This window comes from Antechinus flavipes, chromosome 1, assembly GCF_016432865.1.
Source record: "Antechinus flavipes isolate AdamAnt ecotype Samford, QLD, Australia chromosome 1, AdamAnt_v2, whole genome shotgun sequence".
Lineage (NCBI taxonomy): Eukaryota > Metazoa > Chordata > Mammalia > Dasyuromorphia > Dasyuridae > Antechinus > Antechinus flavipes.
The window spans coordinates 165,737,848-165,754,088 of NC_067398.1; the positions used below are offsets into that span (position 1 = coordinate 165,737,848).

Below are 16,241 nucleotides of genomic sequence, written 5' to 3' on the forward strand. Positions count from 1 at the left end.
TGTTTTTTTCTTCCCCAAACCATCTTTTAATTTTATTAATTCAATGGTTATTTCATTAAATTTCATTAATTTCTTTGATTTCCAGGATTTCTATTTTGGCATTTAAGTGGAGTTTTAAAATATTTTGGTCTTCTAGAGCTTTTTTTTAGCTGTCAAGACAAATTTATTGATTAAAATGCTTAGAGATAGAAGTTTTTTCCTAAATTGTCCTAATTATTTTTTTAATTAAAAAAATCTATATAACATTATAGTGAGGGTGGATAGTGGGTAGTACTTCAAAATTTTTAGGATAAGATTATTTCAAGCATACACAAAATGTAATGAAACATCCTTGTTTAGATATAGTATGAAATTGTAACTATACCTTATAAACGGAGCTGCCTCCAACTACCCAAATCATGTCCACTTTATCTGCTAGTTCTGGAAGTTCGAGAAGGTCTAATGCATCATCCAAACTTTTGGCAAGATAATGAGCTCCAGGAGGAGGTTCTCTAAGTTGGAGAAAAACAACAACAAATGACTATATTCACTAGTCAAATAATTCTAAAAATCAATTCTTCAACTAGTATTTATCAGATGTCTACTATGTGCCAGGCATTGAGGATGTCAATAAAGGCAAAAAACAGTTCCTGCTCTCAAAGAGCTCATAGTCTAATAGTGGAGGCAACAAACAATTATATATTAACAAATTATATACTGGATTAATATGCAATAGTCTCAGTGAGAAGGTACTAATATTAAGAACTGGGAAAGATTTCTTGCAGAAGGCAAGACCTTACTGAATCCTGAAGGAAGTCAGAAGATAAGAGATGAAAAGGGAGAATCCCAGGAATGGGAAACAACCAGAGAACCACTCAGAACTGGGAGATGGAGGATTGTGTTTGCAGAAAAGCAAGAAGTCAAATGTGACTGGATCTTAGTGTATGTGGAGGAAATTAGATGTAACAAGACTGGAAAAGTAAGAAGATGGTGGGTTATGAAGAGTTTTAAAAACCAAAAAGAGGATTTTTATATTTGAATTTAGAGGTGACAGAGAATCACGGGATTTTATTGCAATATGGCAAAACCTTCACCTTTATAAACAAAAATTATAACACAAATTAAGTCAACATGATTGTTAGTAAGAAAGATGGAAGACAATTTTAAAGTACAAATTCCCTAAATAACTCTTGGTTATGTAGGACCTACTTGGTCCTCTTCTTCCCCTTTAGCTAAATAAATACAATTTAATTTAACAAGTGAATAACCAATTGATTTTTAAAACTGGTTTCTGAGAGGCAGCAAGGTGGCACAGAAGATACAGCACCATCACTGGGATCAGGAGAACCTGAATTCAAATCTGGTCTCAGCTGTGTGACTGGGTAAATCACTTCATTTGAACTGTCTCAGAAAAAATTGGTTTTTGATTTTCACAAAAATTCCCTTTTATAAATTGAAGAACTCAAAGCATCAAGGGTAAATTATTGATCTTTGTTCATATGGTTATTAGAAACAACCAGTAAGTATAACTTAAAATATTAACTTCTTAGCCTTGTATTTGTATATCCAATCTCTCTTTCTCTGTTCAAGAACAGTTTGTTTACATATGTGCTCTGATTTCTTCTTTGTGCTTCCTGTTGCTTTTTGCTTATTTCATTGGTTGTTGCTATCTCTGGTGTATTTAGAGTGAAATATAAAGAGAAACTCAAACCTGTTAATGCTATTTGCCAATAGCAAAATTTGATGATAAAAGGTTGACAGAAGTAGCTATGGTTTTCTAATTATCTCTTCCAACACTTCAGTTTATATATATCACTGATTTCCCTTCAATGATATAGATCCCAACCCAAACATGCCTGCCCATCCTGGCTAAATCTTGTTTATATTTTCTGAAGAAGGAAGAAAAAAGGAAATAAGCATTTGTTAAATGCTTAATATGTACCAGGCACAGTCCCAAACACTTTATAAGTAAATAAATATTATTTCATTTCAAACTCATAATAACCTTGGCATACATGTACTATTATTACCCTCCCCCCATTTTGCAATTGAGGAAACTGAGGCAGAGGTGAAGTCACTTGTCCAGGGTCACATAGCTAGTTAAGTGTCTGAGGCCAAATTTGAATTCCTGAATGCTGAACCAGTGTTCCATTTATAAGCTCATTCTAGGGAATCCATCAAATTTTTTCCTCTTTGGCTTCTCTAGACAACAAGAGGATACCAAGCAAGCATGTGAGCTGCCTGTGCCATTATTCAAAGATTAAATGATCCATTTAAAAATTCTCAAATGCCTACTCAGTTGAGCTTTTTGGGGAATGAATGGGAAAAGAGCAGCTCTGGTAGGTGGGGAAAACAGAATACAGGTAGGATTCCAAAAGTAGGTGACATTTGCAAATAGGTGTCCATAATTTCTTTCTATTTTAAAGATTTGTCTAAGAATCAGATCTAGGCTCCAATTTTAACACTGTGACTGCATGTACTCAGGTAAATTTGTTCTTTGAACAAACATGTTGCTAAATTCTTCAGAAACAATTATGAATGGGGGAATTAGATAAAGATCAATGCAAGGCAATAGGCAAGAGAGGCAGGAAGTGGAAATTTGGAAGAGATAGCTTGGCTTAGTGATGTTCACTGATCACAGGGGTTCTTAATGTGGAGTTTGTGAATTTTTTTTAAATTTAGAAAATGGTATTTCAAAATAATTGGCTTCATTTTGGGATGTATGGAGGAATATTTAAGATGATGGAGGAATATACACCTAGAGATGTCTTGGCAATACTTACACATAAGATATTTTAATAGAAGTGAGAGATCTGACTTAGAGAGTTAGGAATCACCCCCTAATGAAGTGATAGATGAAACCATGGGCATTAAAGAGTCATGAAAAACATATAGAGACGAACATCTAGGATAATGAATATTGCCTTTAAATTCATCCATAAGAAAGGAAGTTACAGTCAAGGAGTCAGAAATATGGTTAGTAATGAAAGAAAGAAGAAACTGTAGTTTCATGGAACTGTAGGACAAGGCAGAGTCAATAAAGAGTTCTTTTTCTGCAACCTCCAAAGAACTAATTAAGAATAGAACAGAGAAATGACCATTGCATTTAATTACTATTAGGAAATTTCACTGAAGCAGATTATGGTGGAAGCCAGAGTCCAGAAGGATAAGAGAATGGACTGATAAGAAGAGGAAAAATATTTATACAGAATAGAAATTATCAGATAACCAGTTCCAATGGTCTTGTGAGCAAAAGGGCCATCTATACCCAGAGAGAGACTGTAGGAACCGAGTGTGGTTCACAACATAGAATTCTCACTCTTTTTTTCATCATTTTATTTTCTGGTTTGATGTGATTTTTCTTGTATGACAAGAGAATTGTATAAATATGTATGCATATATTGGATTTAACATATATTTCTACCATGTTTAACATATATTGGACTACTTGCCATTTATGGGAGGGAGATGGGAGAAGGGAGGGAAAACTGGAACACAAGGTTTTGCAAGGGCTAATGTTGCAGCATTATTTATGCATATGTTTTGAAAAATAAAAGCTTTAATTAAAAAAAATTATCAAGTAACAGACAGCATAGATTTAGAAAAAATGACTTACAGATCAGATAGTGGAAGGACAGTAGCTGAAAAGGTTGGCATGATCAAATAAAAGCTTTTTCATTTTAAGATAGGGAGACCTGAATATATCTGAAGGTAGAAAGGAAAGAGCCCAGAGAGAAGGTTATTAGACAGCTCCCTAAGGATGGAGATTATGCCTTATTCTTCTATGTACTTCTTCAAGAGTCTCCAAATGCTTTGGTGTAGGGACTCAATAAATAGATAATCATAGGTTTGAATCCCTAGAGGTAGGAAAAGAAAGGGTCCAATGTTCAAGTGGAAAGATTGATTTTTGATTTGAAAATCTCACTGAGATTGGAAGGAAGATTAAATTGTCAATTGTGTGAACAGGGATATGCTGAGTTCAGGATATTCTCACTTTTCTCCATACAGTAAAAAAAAGGCACATCTGATAAAGTGGGGTCTGGCTGAGAATGAGGAGAATTAATGGTTTAGGTAGAAAAGATAAAGCCTGGAATAATTCTTGGCCATATTATATAGACAATGAGTAAATGAATAAAAAAGAAAAATCTTCCTTGTGTCTATTTATACTATAGTTTTTTTTCTCAATACTATTTAATTTTTCCAAATACATATAAAGGTAGTTTTCAACATTCATTTTTGTAATATTTTTTGTTCCAAATTTTTTCTTCCTCTCTCCCTTACCTCCCCAGACAGCAATCTGATATAGGTTATATACGTAAAATTTATTTTTAAACATATTTCCATATGTCATCAAACTTAAAAAAAAAAAGTTACAATATCATATAAAAGTGCCATGTATGATAGTAGCTTTATCTTTTCAGTGGAGAGTTTTTTAAGACTTATTGAAGAGAAGTGCTTTTGAAGGTACTAAAAAGTGATTGATTTAGAGCTAAAAAGGATTGGAGGTGTCAAGCTGTCACTCATCTCCTGAATGAAAAAATTGAAACCAGGAATTAAATGTCTTTTTAAAAATCATACAGGTGGTGGTCAAATCTGGATTTAAACTCAAGTCTGGATTTAAACTCTGATTCCAAATCCAGTTCTGTTTTTTCATTCTACCAGTCTAATACGGAAAGAAGGTAGTTAGATGATAGAATAGACAGACAGAGCACCAGGCTTGGAGTCAGGAAGACCTGAGTTTAAATGTGATCTCAGATATTTACTAGCTGTGTGACCCTGGGAAGTCAATTCATACTGTTTACCTCAATTTCCTCATCTTAAAAACGAGCTAGAGAAGGAAATGGTAAACCACTCCGGTGTCTGCCAAGAAAATCCCAAATGGGGTCATGAAGAGTCGAATACTACTGAATAACAACAACAAAAACCAGAAAGCTCTTGAAATCTGCTTCTGATATGGTTCCAAATAAATCTTTCTAAAATGTAGCTGCCCAGCTAAAATTTCTTAATTTTAGAATTTGCTATATTATTATTTTATTTTAACCCTGGCTTGTTATTTTTTTCTAAGTGAATAAGGAAGGGGAGCGTGATAGGAGGAAAGTAAGAAAGAAGTTAGATATCTGCAGTGCATAGGGCTTTTACAAAAAAAGTAATAATTTCCATAAGCAAATCTCTACCTTTCCAATCCATTTCAAGAATGGTTTTCCTCCCATGTATTTCAAGAGTGAGTAAGAGACCACTTGGGACAATATGAAGTAGCTTAGTTAATATTTATTTTAATTATTTGGCACCAACCCAACTCCCTACAGTACCTGATAACAAAGCTGTAAAATAAAATAAAAGTATCTACATGACTTATAAATTTTTAATAAAGAGGCAAATAAAAACTATTAAATATAAATAAATAAAAAGCATCCCAAACCAATTATCTGCACCACTGGAGGCACATAAAGAATAAATTGTGCTTATTACTTTAGAATTGCTGACCTGAAATTGCACATTCCCTAGCAAAATATCTTTATGATTTGTTTTGGGTCTTGTTAACTATAAGTAACCTCTAGTATTTGGGAATGTATTATTAAAGAGTTCCCAAGAAAGCTGATATTGCTTACTGATTTGGGATTTACCAGGATTAAAGAATAAATTAGATAAATATTCTGGCAACATGGGGGAGGGGGAAGGACAGGAAAAAAGTTTAGTAAACTACAAGATATACCTGCATTATTAAGCTGGAATCAATAAGATAGTTTAAATAACACATACTGTCCCCACTCTTACTTGGGTATTTAAGAAGAATGAACATTTCATTCTCAACTTTCTGAAAAACTCCTTCAAGTCTATTTCATTTTATATATATATATATATATATATATGTATGTATATATATGTAATCTATGACGTTAAAGAAAATTTAAAAATTTTGAAAGTAAGACTTATCACAAAACATCAAGGAATAAAAGGTGAGGACCATTAATTATTTCAGTCATGAATTTTGTTTGTTTGTATTTGTATCCTATTGCCTAGCACAGTGACTAGCACACTATACATACTTAAATGCTTGCTGATTGATTGAATTTGTTGAATTATTATTCAATTCACTAAGCGCTATATGTAATAAAAGGGAAAATAAAGATTCCTTTATATTGTCTCTGCCTGTTATTTAGTCTGAAAAAAAGGGGGAGAAAATTTAGGGTATATATTTAAAAAATAATAATTTTTTGCTTGCCCTGGGAAAAAATTTCAGTAAGACTTGAACTTGCTATATAAATGTTAACTACATATTGACATGGTAAGTTTTTCAACTGGAATGGATTAAGGGGAAAGAACTGGGTTTCAATCTGACATTCATGACCTTGAACAAGTTGGTGAACTTTTGTTTTCAATTCTACAAATATTTATTAGCCACTTATTGTACATAAGGCTAAGTAATGGGGAAGATGTCACTGGCAGTAACCAACATATCCTATCCTTGCTAAAGGAATGACTTCAGGTCATTGCATTCATCAGTCAACCCTATGCAAAATTTGTGAAGTCCTAATAGGACACATTGAGTCCTATTATAGCTGATCAGATTAAAACAAGCTCATAATGCTCTACCACAAGTCGGATACAAATAGTCCATGTGAACATTTGGAGTACATTTGCTAAATTTGCAACTTTCTTTTGAGCTACTTAAATTTTGTTTTACTTATAGAGCATAGCACCTTTTCTGATGAGAGCATATCATACTGAGTGGTCCTGTGCCAGCATCTTCCATGTCACAGAATCAATTCCAAAGTTCTTAACAGTGACTTTGAGAGTGTCCTTGTATTGCTTTTTTGGACAACCATGGAGCACTTGCACGTTCTCCATAAAATAGTTGCATGTTGGCATTTGAGCAATGTGGCTAATCCAACAGAGCTGTGCTCAACAGACTGTCATCAATCAATGCTGAAGCCACTGACCGTTTACCTCAGGTTGAAGTAAATCCCTTCCTAACTGAAGTTCCAATAGAAGAGGTTTTGAATGCCATTTGGTTCCTTTCATGCAGCAACGTACCTGGTCCTGATTCTATTCCAGCTGAGATTTACAAGGTGTGTGTGTGTATGTGTTTCATCACTCATACAAAAGCTGACTGAAATTTTCTGGGTTATGTGACAAGAGGAAGTTATCCCCAAGAGTTCAAAGATGCCTCCATTGTCCATCTCTATAAAGATAAAGGGAACAACAGACTGTCCTCTGACAATCATAGAATGTGTGTGTGTGTGTGTGTGTGTGTGTGTGTGTGTGTGTGTTATAATTATTGCTGGCAAGATTCTTGCCAGAGTTCTCCTGAATAGGATGATCCTTCACCTGGAAGATGGTCATCTCCCTGAGAGCCAGTTGGCTTCAGAAAAGGGCTCAGGAATGGGGATAGAGTATCCAAACCATTAATAATAAGTGAAATGTAAATCAAAACAACTCTGACGATTTGCCTCACATCCAGTAAATTGGCAAAGGTAACAAAAAATGGGAATGACACAAGTTGAAGGAGTTGTGGGTAGAAAGACTTATCGATGTCTTGTTGGGCCTGGGAATTGGTACAATTATGCTGGAAAATAATTTGGAAATATACAAATAAAATGATTAAAATATCCACACCCATGGATCCAGAGATTCTACTACAAGGCACATACCTCATGGAATTCATGGATTTAAAAAAAAAGAATTCTGTAGTTTAGTTATTCTGCTATATCCAACTCTTTGTGACCTCTATGGACCACAGCATTCCAAGCCTCTCTATCCTTCACTATCTCTCAAAGTCTATCCAAGTTCAAGACAACATCTTTCCCATTCTCTAACATCCTTTTTTCCTTTCACCTTCAATCTTTTCCAGCAACAGGGTCTTTTTTCAATGAGTTCCATCTTCTGAATATGTAGCTCATTATTTAAACTTTAGCTTTAGTATTCTAACCTTACAATGAATAGCCTGAATTAGTTTCTTTTAAGTACTGATTGATTTGATTTCCTTGTCTTCCAAGGGACTCTTAAAAATTTTCTCCAGCACCCCAAATTAAAAAGCAATTCTGTGTTGCTCAGCTTCCAAATAACCTGGAACACACATATACTGCTAGTAGGTAAACTATAGCTTTGACTATTCAGATCTTTGTTGGCAATAGAGATTAAATGACTTGCAGTGGGTCACATAGCTTCTAAGTGTTTAAGTGTTTGAGAATGGATTTGAACTAAGCTCCTACTGACTCCAGTCTATCCACTGGGCTCTCAGCTTATGAATTAAGCATATGTAAATGGCCCCCCCCAGCATATGTAAATGGATCTTTTCCAATCCAGTGGCCAATGGTAATATTTACAAATCTGTTAGCATACTGAATTCAGCATTTAAATAGAATTATCTTTTCTTTTAGAAAGAATCCATAACTATCAAAATCTCTGTATCAGTACTTTTTGTAGTACTCCCAAAACAGTGATAGAACAGATGATCCTGATTAAGAAATGGACAAACTATGATACATGAATGTATTGTGTTGTTGATAGTGTTGTCAAAAACCATGGACATCATGAATACAGAGAAACATATATGAATTGATGCAAAGTGAAGTAAGCAGATTCAGGAAAATACCTACATATCTACACACTTATGCCTATATCAATGCAAATAGAAAGAACAACTACAAAATAATTAAGGATGAATATTGAGAAGTGATGAGGAACAAACTTGGTCCCAAAGATGTGATGGGGGGTCCACATCTATGGAACATTACAAATAATGTCACATTTTTTTTGGATATAATGAGCAGTTTTGCTGAATTTTTTTTTTTTTTTAATTTAAAAAGTGAGCAGTTACTGGAAAGCAGAATCTTTGGTTTTAGTTCCAGGGCAGGGAGGTGAGCTGAAGCTTGAAGCCCAGGAAAGGACTAAGAATGTTTGTGGAGACAGTGTTGCTGGGGGCCCTGGTATGGCTTTGGGACAGAGAGGAGGTCCTCTCTTGAGGTCAGGCCCCTACATGCAGCTTAGAAAACAACATCTCAAAAAACTTGAAACTTGAAACATTATTCCCCACACCTCAGGACTAGCACCCAACTAACACAAAGTAAATACCTAGAAATAAACTGCTAAGAAAAAATATGAGTAAGCAAAAGAGAAAGCTCCGAACCATAGATAACTACTATGGTGATAGAGAAGATCTGATGTTAAAACATCTAACTTTTGCTTCAAAGAAAAATGTAAAGTCCAAAACAGGGTTCTTGGAAGAGCTTAAGTTAAAAAGGACTTTAAAAATCAAATAAGAGAAATTGAGGAAAAATTGGGGTGAAATCAAGAAAATTATGAAAAGAGAGTCAGCCCATTAGAAAAACAGATACAAAAATTACCAAAGAAAATAACTTCTGAAAAATTAGAAATGGGCAAGGGGAAGCTAATGACTTTATAAGATATTAAGAAGTAATACAATAAAATCAAAAGAATGAAAAAAACAGAAGAAAATATGAAACATCTTATTTGAAAAATAATTGACCTTGAGAAAAGACAGAGGAGATGCAATATAAGAATGTTTGGACCTAGGTGGTGCAGTGGACAGAGTACAAGCCCTTAAGTCAGGAGGACCTGAGTTCAAATTTGGCTTCAAACACTTAACACTTCCTAGCTGTGTGACCCTGGGCAAGTCACTTAACCCCAAATACCTAAAGGGAAAAAAAAAAAAGAATTATTGGACCACCTGAAATGATCCAAAAAAAAAGTAGCCTTGCTACTATACTTGAAGCAATCTTTTAAGGAAAATTGCCCTGAAGTTTTAGAAATAAAGGGTAAAATACAAATTGAAAAAATCCACCAATTATTACAGGTGATAGTTATAGAATGTAACAGAAAGTTACAGAAATGTTATAGCTAAATTTTGAAGCTCTCAGATCAAGAAGAATATACTACAAGCAAATGGAAAGAAACAATTTAAATAATGCTGAGCTACAGTTAGGATAATACAAGATTTAGCAGACTAAAGGACGTGGAACATTGTATTCTGAAGAGCAAAGGAAGTGGATGTGCAACAAAAAATAATTTACCCAGCAGAGTATAATCCTGCGTGGAAAAAAAAAGGATATTTAATGAATTAAAGAACTTTCAATTCTTTGTGAGAACTGAACTGAACTGTGAGAAACAGAACTGGAACTATAAGAACTATTGAACTATAAGAAAAGGCTGGAACACAAAAAGGTAAGCATTAAAGACTAATTAAAAGGGATTAAATAAGATCAAACTGTTTACTTCTTACATAAGGAAAATATTACTTATAACTTTTAAAAATGTTATCATTACTTGGGAACTTGGGTATTTTGAAAGAGCATACATAGATAAATGGTTTGGAGTTAAGCTGAATATAATGGGATGATCCTAAAAAATAAAACTGGGTAAGAAGAGTAAAATGGCACAATTAAACCATATAAAGGAAGCATGAAAAAAGGAAGTGTTACAGTGAAGGGCAGGAAGTACTAGAACCTAATTTTCATTAGAACTAAGTTAAAGAGGGAATAACCTAAAAATCTAGAAGGATATAAAAGTCTTCTTAACTTATAAAGAAATAGGAGGGCTAGGAGACAGGGAGAGTAAGGTGATAAGAGAGGGACTTTTACAAGGATGGACGAATGAAGTTTTAGAAGGGTAAGTGAGGGATTCTTAGTAGAGGTGATGGGGTAATAGTGAGAAATAAATTCAAGGAGGGACTTGGCACAACAACAAAACTAGCCTACTGTATCTATAGGCATCTAAGTGGCTCAGTGGATAGAGACAAGAAGACCTAAGTTCAAATCTAGTCTCAGATACTTAACTAGTTGTGTGACTTTAAGCAATTCACCTAACCCCATTTGCCTCAGTTCTTCATATGTAAAATGATCTAGAGAAAGAAATGGCAAACCATTCTAGTGTCTCTGCCAAGGAAAACAAAAATGGGGTGACAAAGAGTCAGATATGAATTGAAAAATGATTTAACAACAACATAGTAGAGAAGGAGAAAATTAGACCCACGACAAAGATCTTGGTGGAAACCCAAGGTCAATGAGTATGATCAGTGATCCAGCAAAGGAGACTTGGGAAATGCGGTACAAAAATCCAAGAAGAGAACAAAGTCATGAAAACCTAGAGAAGAGAGATTGTCCAGGAGGAGAGAGTGGTTGACAGTATTTTGAAAGCATTATTAACAACCTTTATAATAAAAATGATAATATTAAGAATAATGTTTTTCTATTTTAAAAATCCTTTTCCAGACTTCCTAATTGGACTTTGAGTTAGGTCAAGGACTTTATTAGGGAAATGCATCAAAGTTGATAACCAAAACTTAATACAAAGAGGATTTTTAATTCTGTTAAGAATATAGCCAGAACATGATAACTAGATAAATATGTATGCATATATTGGACTTAACATATATTTCCACTATGTTTAACATATATTGGACTACTTGCCATTTAGGGGCAGACATGGGGGAAGGGAGGGAAAATTGGAACATAGGGTTTTGCAAGGGCTAATGATGAAGAATTATCCACGCATATATTTTGAAAAATAAAAAGCTTTAATTAAAAAAAAAAGAAGCCTTAGATCAGCCCTTCTTTATTTAGAAAGAAGCTTAAAATATGATCTCAAAGAGATTTCTTGTTTTAACTTCAGGAAAGTACTTAAGATAACTAAATAGTGACTTGCCGGAATGTCAGCCCCCAATTATAGTTTAACCCATTATGATATTTTCCTACTTGAAGATTTCTATAAATACTTAAATACTTCAAGTTATCTTGGGATAAGGAAATATATCAGAGAGCATGGAAGAACTATGTCACTTTGGATATCTACTCGCCAAGCTAGGAATGACCTGCATATGGAGTAATATTCAATGAGAAAAAATTATTGTTTTATATTCTATCCATTCTAGCCACTGAATCATTGGATGTGTAGTGATAATGTTGCTCAATTGTTTCTACCACTGTGCAAGTCTTCTTTGGTTACCTCTTCCATATCTGTCATCTTCCCCTATTAGAATATAAGCTCCTGAAGGATAAGTACTGTTTCTTTTTTATTCTATCTATAGTACTTAGCACAGTGGAGCAACTGGGTTGTTCAGTGGATAGAATCCTAGACTTGGAGTCAAGAAGACTCCAAGTCAGACCCTCACTATCTTTCTGATTCTAAGAACAAGTCTGTCATTTAATCCTGTTTGCTTCAGTTTCCTCATCTATCAAATGAGCTGGAGAAGGAAATGGCAAACTATTGTGGTATCTTTGCCAAGAAAACCCCAAATGGGTTCAAGAAGAGTCAGATACGATTAAAAGGATTGGTAACAATGCTCAATAATCAGCTGGAAAGCAGTGCTAAGAGCTTAATAAATGCTTCTTTCCATTCATTCATTCATTTAGTCTTTCTTGGTGACATCACCACCTGGTCATGAATGATGATAATGGTATCATTTCTATAAAGATGACTCCCTCTCTATATCACCGGCTCTCTTTATGTCTTTCCTGAGATACAGGCCATCTCTGCTTACCCATTGGACATCTACAATGAGTTTTCCCAGTGAGACCTCAACTGCAACTTGCCATAACAGAATGCATTATTTTCCTGCCAATCTACTTCTCTTCCAAACTTCCTCATTTATATTTAGGGCCCCACTATCTTTCCAATCACCCAGAATCATGACCTCAGAGTCATCTTTAACTACTGACTCATATTCACCTCACACATTGAATCAGTTGCCAGTCTGACCTTTTCTATTGCTGTGAGATGTCTACTATCCATCCCCCTTTCAATAATCAATCATCGCCTCAGGTTTTGGCCCACACCACCTTTTATCTGGCATTTTGCAATGGCCTCTCATTGATTTCCTTGATTCCAGTCTTTTTCTCTCTAACCTTCATACCACTGACCAAATGAAATTCCTAAAGTATAGGGCCAAACACATCACTTGCATCCTGAAGAAGATTCAGTGACTTTCTACTGCTTTTCACATAAAATAAAAATTCCTGTTTAGCTTTTAAATTGTTATCTAAAACTTGTAAGTAGTCATTTCTCAGGCTCAGAAACTATATTAAATATATGACTGTTAAAGAAGCAAGTATAGGTAAGCCCTTAGTTGGTATTCACCACTAAAATTATTAAGGGTTTAGTCAGTGTCTGAACCAAAAGATTGAGAGGTAGCATGGAGAAATATAGGAGACTGGACTTGGAATCAGGAAGGCCTAGTTTCATATTCCAATTCAGATTCTTGTTAACTGTAGTACCTTAAGCAAATTACTTAACTCCTCTATGCCGCATTTCCCTTCTCATAAAATGAAATTGGACTCAAGTTCTCTCCTGCATCCAAATTTCATGTTACTTCTTCTGTAAAACTCGACTACTTTCCAGGCAGACTTACTTTTGACTGCCTGTAAAAAACATTTCATCTTTTCCCTTCTCAGTTACTGGAGAGATAGACTGTTCTCCAGGCATGGGATGTGTTCTATCTCCTTTCCATCCTTTGGAATCCCCTAGTCTCCTTTATGGATTATTTCAAATGTACTACCTTTCAAATTCCCTCTGATGGTCAGAGCTCACCCTATACTGAAATGTTTACATTTTATTTTTATTCCTTGTTCATGTTGGATCTTCCCACTAAAATGTTAACTCCTTGAGGGCAGGAAGTATTGCTTTTTAATAATAGCAGCTAATAATATAATGCTTATTATATTCAAGGCATTGTGCTAACTTTTACAAGTATTATCTAATATTTGATCCTCACAAAACCTGGCAAATGGTTATTATTATCCTTATTTTACATATGAAAAAACTGAGGTAAATAAAGACTAAAGACCTTGCCCAAAGTCATATAATCTACTATGTAGTTTTTCTTGCACAAAAAATACTTCAAGATGGTTGTTGAAATGATTTTTTTCCCTCCAAGAAACATTTGATTTAGTAAATTTAATTTTGTTTTAAAATCATAGGATTATAAAATTTGGATGCAGGAGAGAACTTGAGTCCAATTTCATTTTATGAGAAGGGAAATGCGGCATAGAGGAGTTAAGTAATTTGCTTAAGGTACTACAGTTAACAAGAATCTGAATTGGAATATGAAACTAGGCCTTCCTGATTCCAAGTCCAGTCTCCTATATTTCTCCATGCTACCTCTCAATCTTTTGGTTCAGACACTGACTAAACCCTCAATAATTTTAGTGGTGAATACCAACTAAGGGCTTACCTATACTTGCTTCTTTAATAGTCATATATTTAATATAGTCTTCTGAGCCTGAGAAATGACTACTTATAAGTTTTAGACAACAAAGGCAATAAAATAGTTAATAGATGTAAATTATTGCTCACTCCATTTTCTAATCCTTAATTTATCTTGTTTCACAGGTTAGTAAGTTTCAATATTAAAGTTTAACAGTTCTTTTTCATTAGCTATATTCTCTTATTCCATCTTGTTGCAAACTAGTCTTTAGGAACTGAGTATATAATAAGTGTTTGTACCAGTAATACTTACTTCAGTTCTCTACTGAGAACTAAGTTAATCCTATCTTTCAAAGGTCGATGCTTCTCAGGAATGGAGAACCAGGTCTTCTTTCCCATTATCAACAGATTCTGTTTACCTGTAAATCAAATGGAAAATTTAAGTCGATTTTGATAATTAAATATACAAAGTTATTATAGTGACATCTAGTGGATCCTCTTTTCTCATATCATTTTCCTTATCTAAGAATATTTTGAAACAAAGTTAAGATTAATACCAAGTCAAAATGTGTCTCTTTAAGCTCAGCTTTTGAGGTTATTTATTAAATGTTTACTGTTTTCTGTACTGTGGTAGATGCAGAGGCTAAAATAATATGTGTGTGTGTGTGTGTGTGTGTGTGTGTGTGTGAGAGAGAGATACATCCCATCATACTATGGTCTTTTGCAATTATAGGAGGCTTCGTCCACTGATTCCCATTATTCACAGGCTATATACTAAATGACCTATCCATTTCTCTATTATGTTTGTAGGAGTCTACATAACCTTTTTCCCTCAGTACTTCCTAGGCCTTTCAGGAATACCTTGGTCTTTTCCTTTTCCTTTTAATGGTTTTTTATTTTCAAAATACAAAGATAGTTTTCTTTCTTTTTTTTTCTATTTATCCATTTATTTATATATTTTTAATTTAATTTTATTTTTTATTATAGCTTTTTTATTTACAAGTTATATGCATGGGTAATTTTACAGCACTGACAACTGCCAAACTTTTTGTTCCAATTTTTCCCCTCCTTCCCTCCACCTCTTCCCCTAGATGGTAGGATGACTAGTATGTGCTAAATATATTAAAGTATACATTACATACAAAATAAGTTTACATGTCCAAACCATTATTTTGCTGTACAAAAAAAATTGGACTCTGAAATATTGTACAATTAAGCCTGTGAAGGAAATTAAAAAAAATATGCAGGCAGGCAAAAATATAGGGATTGGGAATTCAATGTAATGGTTCTTAGTCATCTCCCAGAGTTCTTTTGCTGGGTGTAGCTGGTTCAGTTCATTACTACTCCCTTGGAACTGATTTGGTTCATCTCATTGCTGAAGATGGCCAGGTCCATCAAAATTGATCATCATATAGTATTGTTGTTGAAGTATATAATGATCTCCTGGTCCTGCTCATTTCACTCAGCATGAGTTTGTGTAAGTCTCTCCAGGCCTTTCTGAAATCCTCCTGTTGGTCATTTCTTACAGAACATTAATATTCCATAATATTCATATACCACAATTTATTCAGCCATTCTCCAATTGATGGGCATCCACTCAGTTTCCAGTTTCTAGCCACTACAAACAGGGCTGCCACAAACATTTTTGCACATACAGGTCTTTTCCCCTTCTTTCGTATCTCTTTCGGATATAAGCCCAGTAGTAACACTGCTGGATCAAAGGGTATGCACAGTTTGATAACTTTTTGAGCATAGTTCCAACAAAGATAGTTTTCAACATTCATTCTTGCAAAACCTTGTGTTTCAAATTTTTCTGCCTCCCTTCCCTAGATAGCAAGTAATCCAATATAAGTTATACGTGTGCAATTTTTTTTTATTAAAGCTTTTTATTTACAAAACATATACATGGGTAATTTTTCAACACTGACCCTTGCAAAACTTTCTGTTCCAAATTTTTCCCTTCTTCTCCCTACTCCCTCCCCTAGATGGCAGGTAGTCCAATACATGTTAAATCCAATATATGTATACGTATTTATACAGTTATCTTGCTGCACAATTCAGATCTAGAAATAAAAATAAAACCTGAGAAGGAAAACAAAATG

General features: G+C 34.3%; 1 protein-coding gene across 1 annotated transcript in view; it reads right to left on the reverse strand.

Moving 5' to 3' along the window:
• Positions 1 to 16,241, reverse strand: part of DHFR (dihydrofolate reductase) — a 33,574-nt gene that overhangs the window by 12,654 nt on the left and 4,679 nt on the right. The window contains exons 3-4 of the mRNA XM_051992802.1: positions 14,453 to 14,558; positions 365 to 491 (exon numbers count right to left, since the gene is read on the reverse strand). Of these exons, the coding sequence (XP_051848762.1) occupies positions 365 to 491; positions 14,453 to 14,558 (233 nt within the window). The remainder of the gene's footprint in view (positions 1 to 364; positions 492 to 14,452; positions 14,559 to 16,241) is intronic.